At 38.5% G+C, this 16,265-nt stretch overlaps 1 protein-coding gene across 1 annotated transcript in view; it reads left to right on the top strand.

Moving 5' to 3' along the window:
- The window catches only part of tbc1d32 (TBC1 domain family, member 32), a 92,279-nt gene extending 77,532 nt beyond the window's left edge, over window positions 1-14,747 (top strand). Inside the window, exons 33-34 of the mRNA XM_030406266.1 lie at window positions 3,155-3,343; window positions 13,719-14,747. Coding sequence (XP_030262126.1) covers window positions 3,155-3,343; window positions 13,719-13,838 — 309 coding nt within the window. The 3' untranslated portion in view covers window positions 13,839-14,747. The remainder of the gene's footprint in view (window positions 1-3,154; window positions 3,344-13,718) is intronic.
- The last annotated feature ends 1,518 nt before the right edge of the window (window positions 14,748-16,265 follow it).

The raw sequence follows: 16,265 nt of genomic DNA, 5'->3' as shown, positions 1-16,265 counted from the left end.
ACATCAGCATGTTAGGGTTCCCCTAGGTTAGCATGTTACTTATGGGTTGTCAAAGCACCGCAGTGCTTTTGTACATCCTCACAGAGCTGCCAGCACAGCCAGTCTTTTAACCCCAGTCTGCTTGTTTTCATAATCATGCGTTTAGTTTTCCAGTACTTTCCATCAAAGCTTTCATGAAAAATGCTGTTTGTAGCATTATTCCACAACTAGCCCTTGATTGATTGGCAGTACTGTTGGCCTTGCAGACCAAGTTTTTTCAGTTGTGATATAACTGTCAGAAGAGCTCAAATGGTGCAATTTCATCACATCTAAACGTTGATGAAACAGCTTAAAGGAGAACTTCGGTCGATTTAAACATGCAGCTTCATTGCTCAAGCTACCCTTGACTTGCCAGTACCAAAGACGTGAACAAATTTGGTCCAACCATTACAGAGCTCCGTGAACGAAGACTTAGCATTGAACGCTAACAGCATGGGGTCAGAATTTTACACTGTGTTTTAAGCGTCTTAACATGCTCCACATCTCACACCAAAAGTTATTCAACATCAGCAGACACCTTACAACACAGCACTGTAGCGTGTATGACTCAAAATGAATAAAAAAGTAGTTAAAACAGTGTGTTTGTGCAAGGAGCTACTTACCTGTTTGTTGACATCTGTGTGTTCCGTTAGCTAGACCAAACTAGTATATCCATCGAGTGTGCACTTAACAGGCTTAACAGGCTATTGTAAGGCTCATGACAGGCTGTAACATGGACATGTACATTATGAACATAAACACGAAAATGCTGGAATACGTTTCCGTCTCCGCCAGTGAGGGAGTAAGTGCACGCTCGATGGATTGAGTTTGGTCTAGCTACCGGAACACACGGATGTCAACAAACAGGTACGTGGCTGCTTGCACAAACACACTGTTTTAACTACTTTTTTATTCATTTTGAGTCATACACGCTGCAGTGCTGTGTGCTAAGGTGTCTGCTGATGTTGCATAACTTTTGGTGTGAGATGTGGAGCATGTTAAGATCTTAAAACACAGTGTAAAGTTCTGACCCCATGCTGTTAGCATTCAATGCTAAGTCTCCGTTCACAGAGCTCTGTAATTGTTGGACCAAATTTGTTCGCGTCTTCGGTACTGGCAAGTCAAGGGTAGCTTGAGCAATGAAGCTGCATGTTTAAATCGACCGAAGTTCTCCTTTAATGCTGAATGACATCTAAGGGCAAATGCAGCCCGAGTATCGATATGTTTCATCTTGCAAAATACCCTTTAAAAGGTCTTGAATTATAATAGTTCTACCTTTTGAACTTTGTTACCGTAAATTTCCATTTTCAGCAAACTTGAGAGAGAGTGCTACGAGACTAATTCGATATTTCATGAGCGTGTACTTACATAGGTTCATGATCAGTTGGACAAGTCAGCTACATTTAAGTGCAATGGTGGTGGTTGACAGTCAGAGGACGTAAACTGCTCTGGATATAAGTTCTGTCAATTCTTTGTCCGCGCTAAAAAAAAACTTTAATAGATGCTGTAGCACATTGTGTTTTTTTTTTTCAAACAGAACAGAAACACTTTGCAGAACGACTGAATCACCGATCTCACCTTAGTCATCAGCTTTGAAAAATAAACATTAGCATGCGTCTCCTTGTTTCTTTGTCCCCTAATCCCACCTCAATATTCCAGACTGCTCTGAGTTATCATTTTTCACTCTCAAAGTAAACACGTTCCCAGAAAGATTAATTTAGAGAAGCTGATAAAACAGAGTCAGCAAATTAGGTAAATGTAGACGTCCATACGTATGGAACAGAGAGTGAATGTTCAGCTGTGCGAACTCAGGTTGTTAAACCATTCTTTGAGTGGACAGGTTGGTGAAAAATACATTATTTTCTATCATGTCTGTCATGTAAATGTAAAGATGAGCAGTTAAAGCTTTAGATGAACTCCATTTTACAGTGCATGTTTCAATGTGAACAAGGCTACTTAAAAGCATATGATAATTGAGACATGAATGTCTCTGTCAAAGTACAATTTCACAACCCATTTCAGAGTCAACGTACACGTGGGACCTCATGTAAGAACCACTCATTCAAACAGATTTGTTCTCTCAGCCTCGACTGAGTGATTTCAGAGAGTTTACAAGTTTTCCTTCACTTACTGTAATCTCTCCATTGTACAAATGACATTTTTGTGGTTTAGACCTGTCAAGAGCTGTACACAGATAGAAAAAACAAACAATAGTTTGCCTTCAAGATCTAATATGTAACATTTCTGCATTAAAATGTCTCAAAATGACTCAAACTTTGTTATAGATTTTGTTGAGCTGTGTTTTTATTGCATTCATTTGGTCTGCTGTTGCTATAACTCCCAGAAGAGAATCAGAGAGTGACCAAGGAAGTTGGTGAATAAGACTTAACGTAACTTGAACAACATTATCTCGTCTGTGAACATTTCTTAAACAGTGTTTGGTGCAGGTCAAGTGGCATCCACATACAGTAGATGCCAGAACGTTTAGGCTTGTGGGAAAACTCTTATTCTGTCATCTCCTGCTCAAAATGTAGGTGTGGTTCTCTGAAACAGCATTATGTACTGTGTTTTAAATTACGTCTAAACACCCAGTGATGTCCGTTTGAGACTTTAAATAACATAGTGCCATTCAGATAAACATCATTTCATTCTTCTTTGAATTCTTCCCTGTATGTACTTTTTATCCTTTGTATCTTATAATTTACTGGCTTTAACATCTTAATCTTATGCTCTTTATAGTTATGTTAACATGTGATCATTTGTACTGATTTAGGTCAAATGTAAAAATGTAGAACTGTGTTCTAATTCAATTCTATTTCTTTACAATACATATTCCCCTTTAAAAGATAGAATTTAATAGAAAGTATATTGAGAAGATGGTGAATATTGATGGAAGGCTGAGGCGAGAGACATTTAAAATGACATATTTGATTTATTATAAGCAGAGGAATAATAGCCTGAAACATAATCCATCATTTGTCAAAAGCATCAAGTGGATCATTCAGTATAACTGAGGTCTTAATTTCTTTTACCTGTATTAAATGTGAACAAATGAGACTTGGTCACACATGAATTAGTAATAGTTGGAAGGTTTACTCTCAGTAACAGGGAGATCTTTTGTCTTTCTTTCCCACAGATGTGCCTCCATTGGTTGACTCAGTGTTTCTGGAACTATCTAGACTGGACTGAAATCTGCCACTACATCTCTACCTGTGTGGTGATGGGTCCTGACTACCAGGTTTATATGTGCGTGGCCATATTCAAACACCTACAGCCAGACATCCTGCAGCAAACACAGTCCCAGGAGCTGCAGGTGTTCCTCAAGGTGAGATGGAGTTTTAGTTAAGTTTTAGCTCTGCAACATATGTTATGTACAACCTTTGTGTGTGTTCAACCTTTAAAGCTAAAGGTGGTCTCGTGTTTGTTTAAAATAGTTTGAATGTAACTATGGGCAGAGAGAGAGACTTGCATATTGATGAAGGTTCTTTTAGTGTTGTAGTATAAAAAATATGCTTCAAATAGGAGTACAACTAACATTTAAAGGTTGAAATTATTGAGTACTCTGACAAGTTGTTCTTAAATAATCAATCATTTGTCTAAAAGATGTCAGGGGAAACTAATGCCCATTATAAAACCCTACAGCCAAAAGTGACATCTTATAATGTAGTGTTTCATGTGACTAACCAACCAAGTCTTAACCCAGAAGACCTAACATTTACAAAGATATAAACAGAGAAAAGTAGAACATCCTCACATTGGCAAAGCTGGAACCAGACTGTTTTACTGAAACAATGAATCCAGTAGTTGACTTATTAATTGACCTGTATAAGGTGATGCATGAGCCTAAGATACTGTGTTGTTACTGTCACAAAAGCACCTGTGGGCAGGGATGTCCATCCGTCAGTGGTCAGAGAGAGTATCTAACCCTTCAGTGAAGTCTTTATATTTTCTTACAACTGCACTAGCTTATGTGACCTCAGGTGTATCCTCAAATTTGTTGTCATTGTAGAGTACGTTGGCTCTGTTAGTCAACAAACAGCCTCGTCTTTATCAGACATTTTGCCGACAAAAATACTACCACACATTGCTTCTTCTACACTGTCATAAAAATACAATCATCACAGCTGTCCTTGCCATCGACTGCCATAAATCATACAATGCACGTTTCTTTTTTTTTTTAATGCCGAGTGTTAATCGTGCGTTAATGTTGCGTTAACGTGTTATTAATGCGTTAACTTTGACAGCCCTAATTTTTATTGTTATTTTAGCTTGCTTACAATTTATTTGTATTTTTCACTATTAAATTATGATTTGTTTATATCTAATACAACTAAAATGCATTCTCCCTACACTCGCAATTTCAGCATAATTTATTTGCCAAAAAAAGAGACAAAACAGGAGTGAAGCAAACTGAAATATAGATTTGATTGCTGGCATTTTTTTCCTTCAAATTTCAATAGATCTCGCAATGACATCGTTATGGTAAATTTGTTCGACCATGATAATCGTGGACTGAAACTCGAATATCCTGACAGCACTGATGTTTTAATATGATAAAAACACTTTCACATTTCACAAGAACTTTCCCATTAGGTGGGAGAACACATTTACCTGTTTGGCCACAGACTAAATAAAATGACAGCTTGAGTTCAACCAACGCTAGCGGTTAATCCAACCGGTGATGAGATGTCGCTGTTGGGCAGATTTGGTTCTTTAAAGACAGTAAAAACCAACACAGTACATAAAAAAAGCATGGGGCATGGGTAAAGCAGAATTTTAAGAGTGCCCTCTGCCTGACCACAAGGTAAGATACTTCAAACAATCTGATTGGCTTTAAATTTTGAATTCAAACTCTCTTAGGTCATACCTGAAGGTAAAATCGGTAAAACTGTACCCGTGTTTGTGCTATAGTACTTCATAAGAAAACGGCCTTCATGTCTGGAAAACTGCATTATTGCCGTTTAAGTAAAAAATACAACTTTTTTTGACAGTAAAATGACATTGAGTGTAGCCAAGAGAATTTAATAATTTATTTGGGTTTTTCTTCAGCATCTCAGGTTATATGTAGTCCTCTGCGAAAGTACACAGCTCTCCTTTTAAACACAGCAGTCCTCAATGAGACACATCCATAATGAATAACAAATCGTTTTTTTGGAATTTGCTCACAGACGTCCCTCTATGGTATATTATGCTGGAAATGTACCATGAAAAGCAGCCTTATATTTAAGTGAGTTCTGCTCAGTGACTATTAAATGAACCCTAAAACGAGAATCGGCCCCCGAATATTTCACAGAAGGTCTAAAGTCATGACCTCAGAGATGTGTTCTTCTGCTAATATCCAAAGCAACATTAAACAGCAGCACTGTGAATAAGGCATGGCCTGACACGGAGCGCTCGTCGTCATTACTCATTAAGCGTCTCAATCCGTCTTGTCTCTGGCTGATAGCTCTGGTGTTAACATCGCCATGAGCCGGCGCTGACAGTTTTTGTGAATAAAAGATCAGTTATGGAGGCTTTATCTGAGGAAGCTCTTCTAATGAGCTGTAGCATCAGATACTGCTGCAAGAGACAGCTTTGAGACACAGTGTTTGTGTGTGTGTGCGTGTGCGTGTGCGTGTGTGTAAGAGAGAAACTTACACAATCCTCGTCCTGAGCTGAACTGTTGAAAGTTTCAGACGTGCTGGTTTTGCGTCCGACGGCCTTATCTGCTTCTCCTCTCTGTGGGAACAATGTGAAGAAGTATTTTACTCTGACAGATACAGTATTAGAGGATTCTTTTAAACACACACACACACTCTCTCACCCCTGTGCACTTATCCTGTCTCACTACGGGGTATATCAATATTTCATCTAAATTAAAATTTGAAAAGAGAAATGACTTGTTACAGTCGTACAGTCTGGATGGAGCTCAGCTTCAGCGGTGAGAGGAAAAGAAGACAGAAAGACACAAATTATATTTCTCTCACTGTCTCAGAAGCAACATTATACAGGAAAAAAAAAATTTAAGCTGCAGTCTGGAGTTTTGAGAAAAAAGTGGACTTAGCCAGAAGATTTGAATGATACAGCTGCCAGGCCCCTCCTTCTTCCTCTCTGCTGCTGCAGCCCTGCCTTCAAAGCCCCTCCCCACAGAGGAGCCTGCTGTACATGAACAGGCTTGTAACCATGGTAACAGAGGACGCCAGATTACCAGGACGAAGCATTCAAAATAACAACAACAACATAAGCCCTGATTGTTCTATTTCTGATCAATATAACTAAATTACGATCACTGTAGATATCCCGAGTAACAAACACTATTCCTCACATCGCTGTAGACAAAGTCACCAGCTAATCATTCAGGTAATCATCATCACCGTGTTGCCTTTCTGAAGCATGATTAACGTTATTTCTCTAAACCAAGTCAACCACTTCAGAGCGTCCTGAACACATAATAACATTATTATAACTGCCCGGACACAAGACACTTTTGCTAACCAGTAGCCATAAACACAAAGCTAACCACTGGAGTTAGCATAAAAGCTAACAAGCTAGATTTAGATTTAGACTGCAACATCGTACGGCCATATGCACTATTGCAAGTATTACTGTAACAACTGCCACAATAGCCTCGTGGTTAAAACATAGAATGAAACATATATCAAGCAGGGGTCCTTACTTGTCTAGCAGAAAAGCAGCAAACTGTGCGTCGCTCTTGAGTCCTTACAAATCCCGCAGCTCCCTTTACCTCTGAAATGACGCTCCGATATTTATCCTTGTGCTCGGTCCAATTCTTTGTTTTTACACTGCTTTTCTTTGTCAGTCTTCTTATTTCTTCTCTTTAATGTGGGCAGTGGTGGGGCATTTTTTCGGCTCTGTTTTTGGTGTCTGTACTCCACCATTGTTTACGGTTTGGGCATGAAAGTATCTGACCAGGTAAGAGCAGGCACTGCACCTGCGCCGAGTACACACAGCGTGAGGGAGGGCGGCTGCCAGCAGTGTATGCACGAGAATGATTGACACTTCTCAGACACTCTCCTTGGCTCTGATTGGCTGTATTTAGCTGGAGCAGTAGATTCTTGCAAATCAAATAAGGGCCACTGGGTGGAGCCACAGACAGTGGAATTTTACACAGCTGACCTGTATTTTATTCTACTGTGAGATCATAATGACAATTTAAGTGAATATAACCAAAAAATTGTTACAGACTACAGCTTTAAGCTTCAGTTTTGATGAACTGCAATCAGAGATTACCGATCATCATGTACATAAAACTGTAGTGCTGTATGTATGATGAGTTTTATTCTTTATTTTGAAACCTATGGTTGCTGGTCTTCCTGGGTCCATACAAAAACAGTATCACAATTTAAAATCATATTGTGTCAATAAGATGAGAACATACAATGTAAGCCAAATGCAGAGATCAGAAAATAAGTAAAGAGACTCTACACATTAAGATATAATAGAAAGCACAAACTGACTTGAAAACAGCAAACAAAAACATGGAATAGTCCATTTTTGATCATTGGTATTTCTTCCTAATTTGGTGTTAGTGAAGTAGTTCCTGGTACAGTATTATGTCACCTGAAACCTCTTCACTTGAAATGCATCACACAGTACTGAGTGACTTTTAATTCAGTTTTAAGGCGTGAGGTATCTGGATGGCAACACATTCTGATTTTTGAGTTTACTTAGTTTAGATTGAACAATGACTAATTGTTTCTCCTATGTGAGTTAAGGAATGCGGACAGAGGAAGGCTCACAGCTCCAGGGGTCCTAGAGTAGTTTTTCAACTGGGTGAGTGCTAAAGGTTAGCAGGCGGCAGGCCATCATAAAGTAATAAACCTGAGGTTGGCCCCCACGCCAAATAGTGGGAGATGCCCAAACGTTTATGTTCCTGTAGAAGGATAGGGAACCCATTTGGGTCATTTTGGGGACAAGACCTACAGTTGACTGCAGCCAGGTCAGGCTTCTGCATCGACTTCACTTCTCCTACCTTGAATATTTTATAAAGCCAGTGAAGACAAGTCATGTTTTTGTCATCATCTTTTTAAAGAATAACGTCTGTAATCTGTAAAATATTAAGTAATTTAAATGTCTTACTAAAAAAAAGAAAAAAAAAATGAATTGAGCTTCTTTTAACTAACCAACAATACTCTGAAAGCTTAAAAGATATATTCCCGCTAATTTCTTATTCCCCGACTCACACTGAGCCTTAATACCACTAATTTGTCATGTGACGACAGGCTTAAGAAAACGTAGAAATCTCTGGTAATTAATGCATTAATTAACTTACCTAATGATCTCATAAATGCTAATGGCAGATATATCTTGAAGATTATGTGGGACATTAAGCAGCTCACGTCACCTGATCAGCATGAAAATATGGGACTGAGTGGTGCAGAATCGTATATTTGGTGTTAAACTTAAGAAATCCACATTAGTCAGACACCGATTCATACAAAACCGCTGTCTTTGCATCAGTTTTTTTTTCACCCTCCTTAATTCTCCCGGAGAAACTAACAGACCAAAAATACTCTCCCGAGTGATTCCCACTGCTTATCTCTTCTCTCCTTCACGGCTTTAACTGTGTCAGCAACCATTTCCCGGTGAGATAAATGGATGGGCCAAGCAAGTTTACTTTGGATGTTTCTTCGGAATTAATCTCAGAAATCTTGGCTGAAATAAAGAATATGACAAGTCGGACTTAGATCCATTGGAAGAGTTTCTATGCCTGCTGTAGTGGTGTTATGAGTTGATAAGAAGCACACACACACACACACACACACACACACACACACACACACACACACACATATATACATATATATATATATATATATATATATATATATATATATATATATATATATATATATATATATATATATATATATATATATATATATATATATATATATATATATATATATATATACCATCTGCCTGGGTTACAGGACTTTCACACTGACAAAATATGGATTTAATAGATTTTGTCATTTGGCTGGTACTGCACTGCTTGCAATAAAAACACACTTTATTAACACCAGTATATCAAGTAAGTCCGGAATGTGAGCTCTGATTTATAATACCTTGTAATTAAAGTGAGATTTTTCTCCTGTAAACTGTTTTATGTAGTAATTAATTGCTGCCTGGAATCATCTGAGGAGCAAAGTCCTCCATCAGACTGAAAACTAATTTCTTCGCAGCGTTACTCCCCTCATCTGAGCGATCACCTCTCTGTAGTCACTATTTGCTCCCTTTGAATAATAACTATGGCACCATTTGCTCTAAATCTATTTCTTCACCTTGTACTTCTCTCCTTTGTGCTTTTTCTAGACGAATAATATTACAGTAATCCTTTATCCTAAAGCAGTCCCACAAGGGGTCACGGGACGAATCTAAGGGGCACTGAGATGTTTTACATAGTAGATAGAAGATAAGAGACATGCTTAATCTGGGTATTCCTTTCGATAATCTTTGTGTTTTTGTAATATACTGGATAGCGTTATCTCTTCAAGCCTCCAAAAACTATTCAGGTAAAACCCTCTGGCAGGCAAAGTCCCTATTTGATTGACCTGCTCCCAACTCATAGAATAACAAGTAGACATTTTTTTGTATAAGGGGATCACAAGCTAACAAGTCTGGAAACAAGTGATCTCAGGAAATAAATAAAACTTTATACAGTGGTTGTATCTAGCTCTTGTGGATGGTGTTAGCCAGTTTTTCCCAGAACTTTTTGGCTTCTCAGAAAGAAAAAGTCAAAGTTTTAAGTTCAGACAAAATATGATGAAGGTGCTCTTTGGTAGGGATCACTGAAGTTTCCTACTGAAATTCTTAAAAGCATTGACACTGGCCCGAGGCTATTTGTGCTGCTATGTATGGGCATGCACTGTCAGTGTTTTTAAGAGCTTTAGTATGAAAGAGCCATTTAAATAAGGGCTTTTGACGATTTTTGCCAAGAGTGCCTTGGATTTTTCCCTTTATTGAGTTTTTTGGCTTGTCTCGTATTGAGGAGCAGAAATGTTTCATGTCAGTGCCATGTCAGGTTGAAGTTGGTTGAGCTGTGAGCATTTTAGCCAGAGCATTGTCTTCTTAAAGCAAAAAATGTGTCTATTGCCAGTTTAAATTATCACTTTGAAGTACAGTAAATGTTGATTGCACCTTGTAATGTCTAAAGAATAATGACACCATTGGTGTTTTGATTGGTTGGACTGATTGCCTATAAACCTCTCCGTCTGACACCAGGTACATGATCTTGTGGGAAAATGGAGGCTAGACTTACATCATGACCTTATCTACTAAATGGGGAAATTAACCTTTCCCCCTGATGTGTTCTTGTCCCCAACCACCACAAAGCAACACTACAGCAGAATAACATAGATTTTTAACTCCATATTACTCCAGCTTCACTTCAACTCTTCAGTGAACATGCTTCTTTCTCCTCTTTTATTTCCAAAATTGTGTTGAATGTTTTTTTTCCCGGGAATTTGCATCAAATGCAGCGTATCCTGTGTTGATGGTAGCCTGCTACGCTCTGAGCGAAATCAAAAGGGCTCCAGTCATCTTTGTGCCAACAATGATAGCACTTGGATACGCTGAGGTAGTTAAAGTTGTTTCTTTCCAATTTAAAGTCCCATTCAGCTCAACAAAAATAAAAGTTTTCAGCCACATGAACTGCATTTTAAGGCTGTACTACATCACTAAAGTCAGTAGGATTTTTCGCTGTCATGTCTGAACCAAATTTCAAGTTGGTTCATCCAATAATTGTTGACATCTTCAGAGGTCACAAGAGTCAATACATTTCATCCTCTAGGAATTATATATGTCTAAACATTTAATGTAAGCCCATCCACATTGCTGATGGAAAAAGGTGGACTGACAGACTGACATTGTCATCTACTCATTGAATTACACTAAAGAAAAAAACTTAAGTTTTTATAAAAGCAGGAGGTTCTCTCCCATTAATCTTGTCACCCCTCAGATTACTTTCTGTGACCAATCTGTCGCGTCCCAGCCACCATGTTGGGAGACTCTGGTGTTTCAAGTTATCAGGATGAGTCTCCAAACTTTAAATTGTTGTTTTAGGACTGAGTGTGTTCTCCCTACATCAAGTCCTTGTCAGTGTAATTTACCTGTCAAAAAAAAAACGTGATTAGATTCTACAAAAACACATTCTGCAACTTGCTGAAAAAGAAATTGGGGCTGCTGACAAGTGGCAGAAGTCATTAAACGGTGGTAGTTTTTTTTTTTTATTTATTTATTTTTTTAAAAGGCCTTGGCCTGGAGACTGACAGAGGGTGAAATCATGATGTTTGCTGTGTGTTGGTATTCTGCATACGTCGAGTCTTCTGGGCAAAGCTTCTCTCAGGCTTGGTGATGCCACTCGCAACTGCAGCAGCCAGCAGACTGAACTACTCCTTTTCTCTTCCTGACAGCAGAGATTGCTGAGAAGGACATTTAATTTGAATTAATTGTTTTATGTTGTTGCCAATATGTTTTCATGTGACTCAGGACAAATTCTGAAATTAGTGTTTTGATTTTGTTAAAGGAATTTATTTCGTCCTGAAATTTAAATTTGGAGTGGACATTATGTAATTTTGATTTGAACCTATTCTTTCAACATTTTGTGGTGTGTGACCTTATTGAGACCGAAAACCCTGAGGTATAAATAATAACTCTGATATAATGGCAAATCTGTCATGGCAGATGCGTACTGTAGCTCAGGCAGTTATTATGACAGCCAAAACAAAATATTACTGAATAAATAAGCCATACAAAATATTCTTTTGTGTCTGGTCGGATTCTTCTTCTTCCTGCAGTGAAGTTATCACTGCCTATTACGACAGCTCTTGTTATGTTTGAACCTGTGTGTTGCACTTATTAAGATGTTGTTTTGCTGTTCTGACACGTAGAACCTCATTACCTGCACGCTAAGCAAGGATGTTGTTCCCTGGCAGGGTGAAGCAGTCGATTCCCAGAGATTTAATTTGATTTCCCATGACTTTGAAATAGATTGGACGTAAAGTATTTTCATAAAAAAGGTCATATCGAATTATTCACACTTCACTGCCTTACAAAATGAATGATAATGAAGTACGCCACCTTCTGCATAATACAAAAACCATTATCCATCTGCACACCTGTACCTTCATCCTCAGAGAGGACCAAAGATAAAACCGAGGACTCACTCAATGACGAAAGAGATAAAAGAAAAACTGCTTCTGTTAAGCAACATTTTAATGAATTTCTTCTTTTCAGCACTGATACTTTCACCTCTGTGACATCAAAGTTATAGAGATCTATTTCAGAAAAAAATATGTATGGTAGTAAATGAGGAAAGACAAATAATTTTTTTGATCCTGCTTGGGTTGTGTCATGAACTACACATGGTGTTTGTCAACTTGAAAGATATTTGTCCAAGTCAATACAGTCAGTTTGTCATCACACTAACGAAATATAAGACTGTGAAAATACGTTCTTTATAAAGGCCACAAAGCCATCAGTCTTGTTTGTCACGTCATCTTGTTGAATGGCCACCAAAACTCGTAATTAAAGCATTGTAGAGCTGCTCCTGTATATTAGCAGCTAAAGAACTAAAGATCTACCCTTTCACACAACTGCATTTGTTAATATGACCAGTTTTATTTAGATTTTCACCTTTTCAAGTACAGTTTCTGTGCCGAGTTGGCGACCGTGTTGGTGTTGGTGAAGTGTATTGAGTGAGACATATAGTTTACTGAGTGGTTCAATACTAAAAAACATGATATTTTGCTTAAATACGACGTAATAGACGTATTTCTTTCCGAAATAATGTCCCATGAGACCCATGGAAGGGGGCATGACTTTGGCTCTCTATTTTATCTAACTTCTCGACATCAATCAATCAATCAATCAATCAATTTATTATTCAAAGTGCAAAATCACCATGGTACATGGTCTCAATACACTTTACAATAAAATCAAGTACAATAATAACAGACAGTAGTAAAACACCAGAGGAAAATGATAAAACGGTTAAGAATTAGTTTAAACCAAAATATTGGGTAAAGAGGTATGTTTTAAGACGGGACTTAAAAATTGCAGTGGATGTAGCTTCTTTAATATCTAGTGGGAGGCCATTCCATAGAAGAGGAGCACGGTAAGAGAAGGCCCTGCCACCAGCTGACTTTTTATTGATTGATGGGGATGACAAGAAGGTTTGAACTAAGAGAACGAAGAGGGCGTGACGGAATGTAGGGAGAAAGTAGTTCAGTTAGATAAGATGGTGCAAGTCCGTTTAAAGCCTTATAAGTTAAAAGAAGAACTTTAAAATCGGCTCTAGCCTGAATGGGCAGCCAATGTAATGATGCCAGGACAGGAGTTATGTGACAGAATCTGCTTGTTTTTATTAAAAGTCTGGCGGCTGAATTTTGCACAAGCTGAAGACTCCTAGTAGTACTGATGGGGAGGCCAGAAAAAAGGACATTACAGTAATCTAAACGGGAAGACACAAGGGCATGGATAACCACCTCGGCGCTACGCCGGGATAAAGCAGGGCGGATTTCAAAGTTATTTTGTTTTTAACTCCTGCAGAACCACAGACGACAAATGACTGTTTTCAGGTGCTAATTAGCACTCCCTATGACAAGTTATAATGCGTCAAAAGATTGGTGGAATATCTGTTTAAGTTGTATAAACTGATAATTACTCAAACTCTAACAGTTCTTCCTTTTTGTCTGCAGGAGGAGCCAATCCAAGGCTTCAAGGTCAGCAACTACCTGGAGTTCATGGAGGGACTGGAGCACAGATACAGGAGCATCGTTCTGAGTGACATGAAGACCATCTGTAACCCGGTCGAATGAGAACACGTGGAACAAAAAACGACTTAATGACTTATTCATCACTTCCAACATAGCATTTCACCCATATGCCTGGGCAGTAACACACTGAGCATGTGTGTTTAACATGTTGACATGCTGATGAACTGATAAGATTCATGGCAGATGGGGATGTATCATGGAAGAGAGGCTGCCACCAGGATAAAGAGGCTTCCAATCTAGACTACATTCTACAAAACCTCTGAAGGTACATACTGCACATGGAGTCTGCGTCTGGCCAAGAGTCGAAATTAGAATGTCTTCAAAGAACAAAAGGGCCAACATACTGAATATCTAGTGACTTATTTTAAAGTTATTTCGTCCTCATCCTTTAATTTCATGGAACAATTTCATAATTTTCTTATCACCAACATATCGCATAAAAGACCAAATCCAAAAATGAATCCATCTGACAAGTAAGTATTACCATTTATATCCAAAACCAGATATATTTTGTTCCTCTGATCAATACAGCTCCATCATTGTCCACAAATGTGTGTTGCACAGTTGTACATTGATTTGCATGAACTTACACACACTGTAGTTTATTTTAAGATACGACAAACATCGTCAGTGAACGGTTTTAAAATATTTATTCTTGAGTGGAACAAAGGGGCTTTGCATGTCGGAAATTATTGATACAGATAAAAACACAGTCAGGCTTTTTTCTTGCTACAAAATAAAATATTACAAAACTAATCTATTAATATTAAATATTATACTTTATTCTACTTGTACATTTTGTAAATACTTTATGTGATGATAATCTGTTTGGAAGATGTTCCACTTCTCTATTTTTTTTTTCCTTCTGTATAAATATCTAAGATGTTTTGTATGTGCTGAACAAGATGTTCTTGTTGTAAGTATTAAAAGAAAAACCCTCGGAGCTGTGAATCAACGGACTCTTTGTGTGACATCAAGTGTTTGTCCCGATCATATTAACAACCTTCTGAATGCTTCGTTGCCAAAGTTTCACATCGTCGAAGCGTCTGGCCTACTCATGGCTATTACACACATCATTAATGCCGGGACACGCAACAATGCATCACACAGCCTCGCTCCTGTTTGTGCACTTATGCAGGTCTGTGTATGAAAGATGCATGAGGAAGGTTGTATCATTGTGATAAAGCCTCATTAGTAACCACAGCCTTTTCTCTGCCTCCCCGTGCTGCCGTCCCGTTGTCCCTCTTCAGACACACTGAGGTCTGAATAATAAATGAGTTCATCGCGTCCATCCATCTTTCTACCACAACAGCAGTCTGTCATCGGGGGAATGTGCACAGGCGGTGGCTTACAGTGAGAGGAACTGATCAAAAAGATGACTCTTCACAACGTGTCACAGCATTTCACCACCGAGGGTGTTTAACATTTTAGTCACAATGTATTGAACCTAAAATTTAACCTTGAAGCTGCATTAGTCGTTTATTTTTGGCCACTTGGGGGCAGAACGCCACAAAAAGCTGAAGATCACGAACACATCTGACATAGTTCAGCTTTGGTGCGCATTTACGATGAATTTATTAGCAATTTGGCTTAGTTTTTGTTTTGATAAAGTCCTGAGTGAGATATCTGGCTCTTTACCTGCTAAATGTTTACCAGCTATTTTTTTTTTTTTTTTAATCATTCCCTGTCTGCTGTTTGGCACTGGACAGCTAATGTTCAGTGGGTTTATCAGAGTTTTGTTGCTGGAAACATCCCTCAAAAGTCTCCCTCTGAAGGACATTTCTACTGCCTGTTTTTGTGCAAAGCTAACACTGATGCTTACGTCATATTAATATAATTCAAAGACGATTAAACTTTAAGGTAGAATCAGTAGGATTTGTCTGTGCTTGTTGTTAACACACCAAAAAGACTTCCCAACTCTGTTTTTCCCCCATCCGCCGTTAACGTCAGTCCCCTAAACTATTCATCTGACAGAAAAAAAACATTTGAGACTGTAGAGTTTTTGGTCATTAGGTCCATGGCATGTTTGGTATCTCAGGTAATGAGCTTGAAAGTCCAATTTGTAAGATTGTTGCTTGTTGAGTCTCATTCCCAGCTCAAATTTGCCTTTAAACTCTCTCAGTCTCTTCTAGGAAGATTTGGGCAAAATGTGTTTCAGACCTTCATAAGAAGAAAATCTTTGTGCCGTTTACCAAGCGGATGGTGGGATGGAGGAAACCGTGTCTGACGGTGAGGTAATCTGTTGTTGTGGATTGATGGGATGCTCATTCAGTGGATCGGGACGGGGTTGCTTTTGTTGTCGCATAAAATCAGGAACGAGCCTGTTTTTTTTCTCAAAGCTTAGAAATTAGATTAAAACGGCTCCATCTGTGTCCAAGCGAGATGCATTCAGGCGCAGAATTAAGTGTTTGTGATTTGCATTTCGGCAGCACTTAGTAGCCACCAAATCGCATGTGTGAAACAGAAGAA

This window comes from Sparus aurata, chromosome 22 (assembly GCF_900880675.1).
Source record: "Sparus aurata chromosome 22, fSpaAur1.1, whole genome shotgun sequence".
Classification (NCBI taxonomy): Eukaryota; Metazoa; Chordata; class Actinopteri; order Spariformes; family Sparidae; genus Sparus; species Sparus aurata.
The sequence above is the reverse complement of the archived record's forward strand: the minus strand, read 5'-3'. Positions and strand labels throughout refer to the sequence as shown.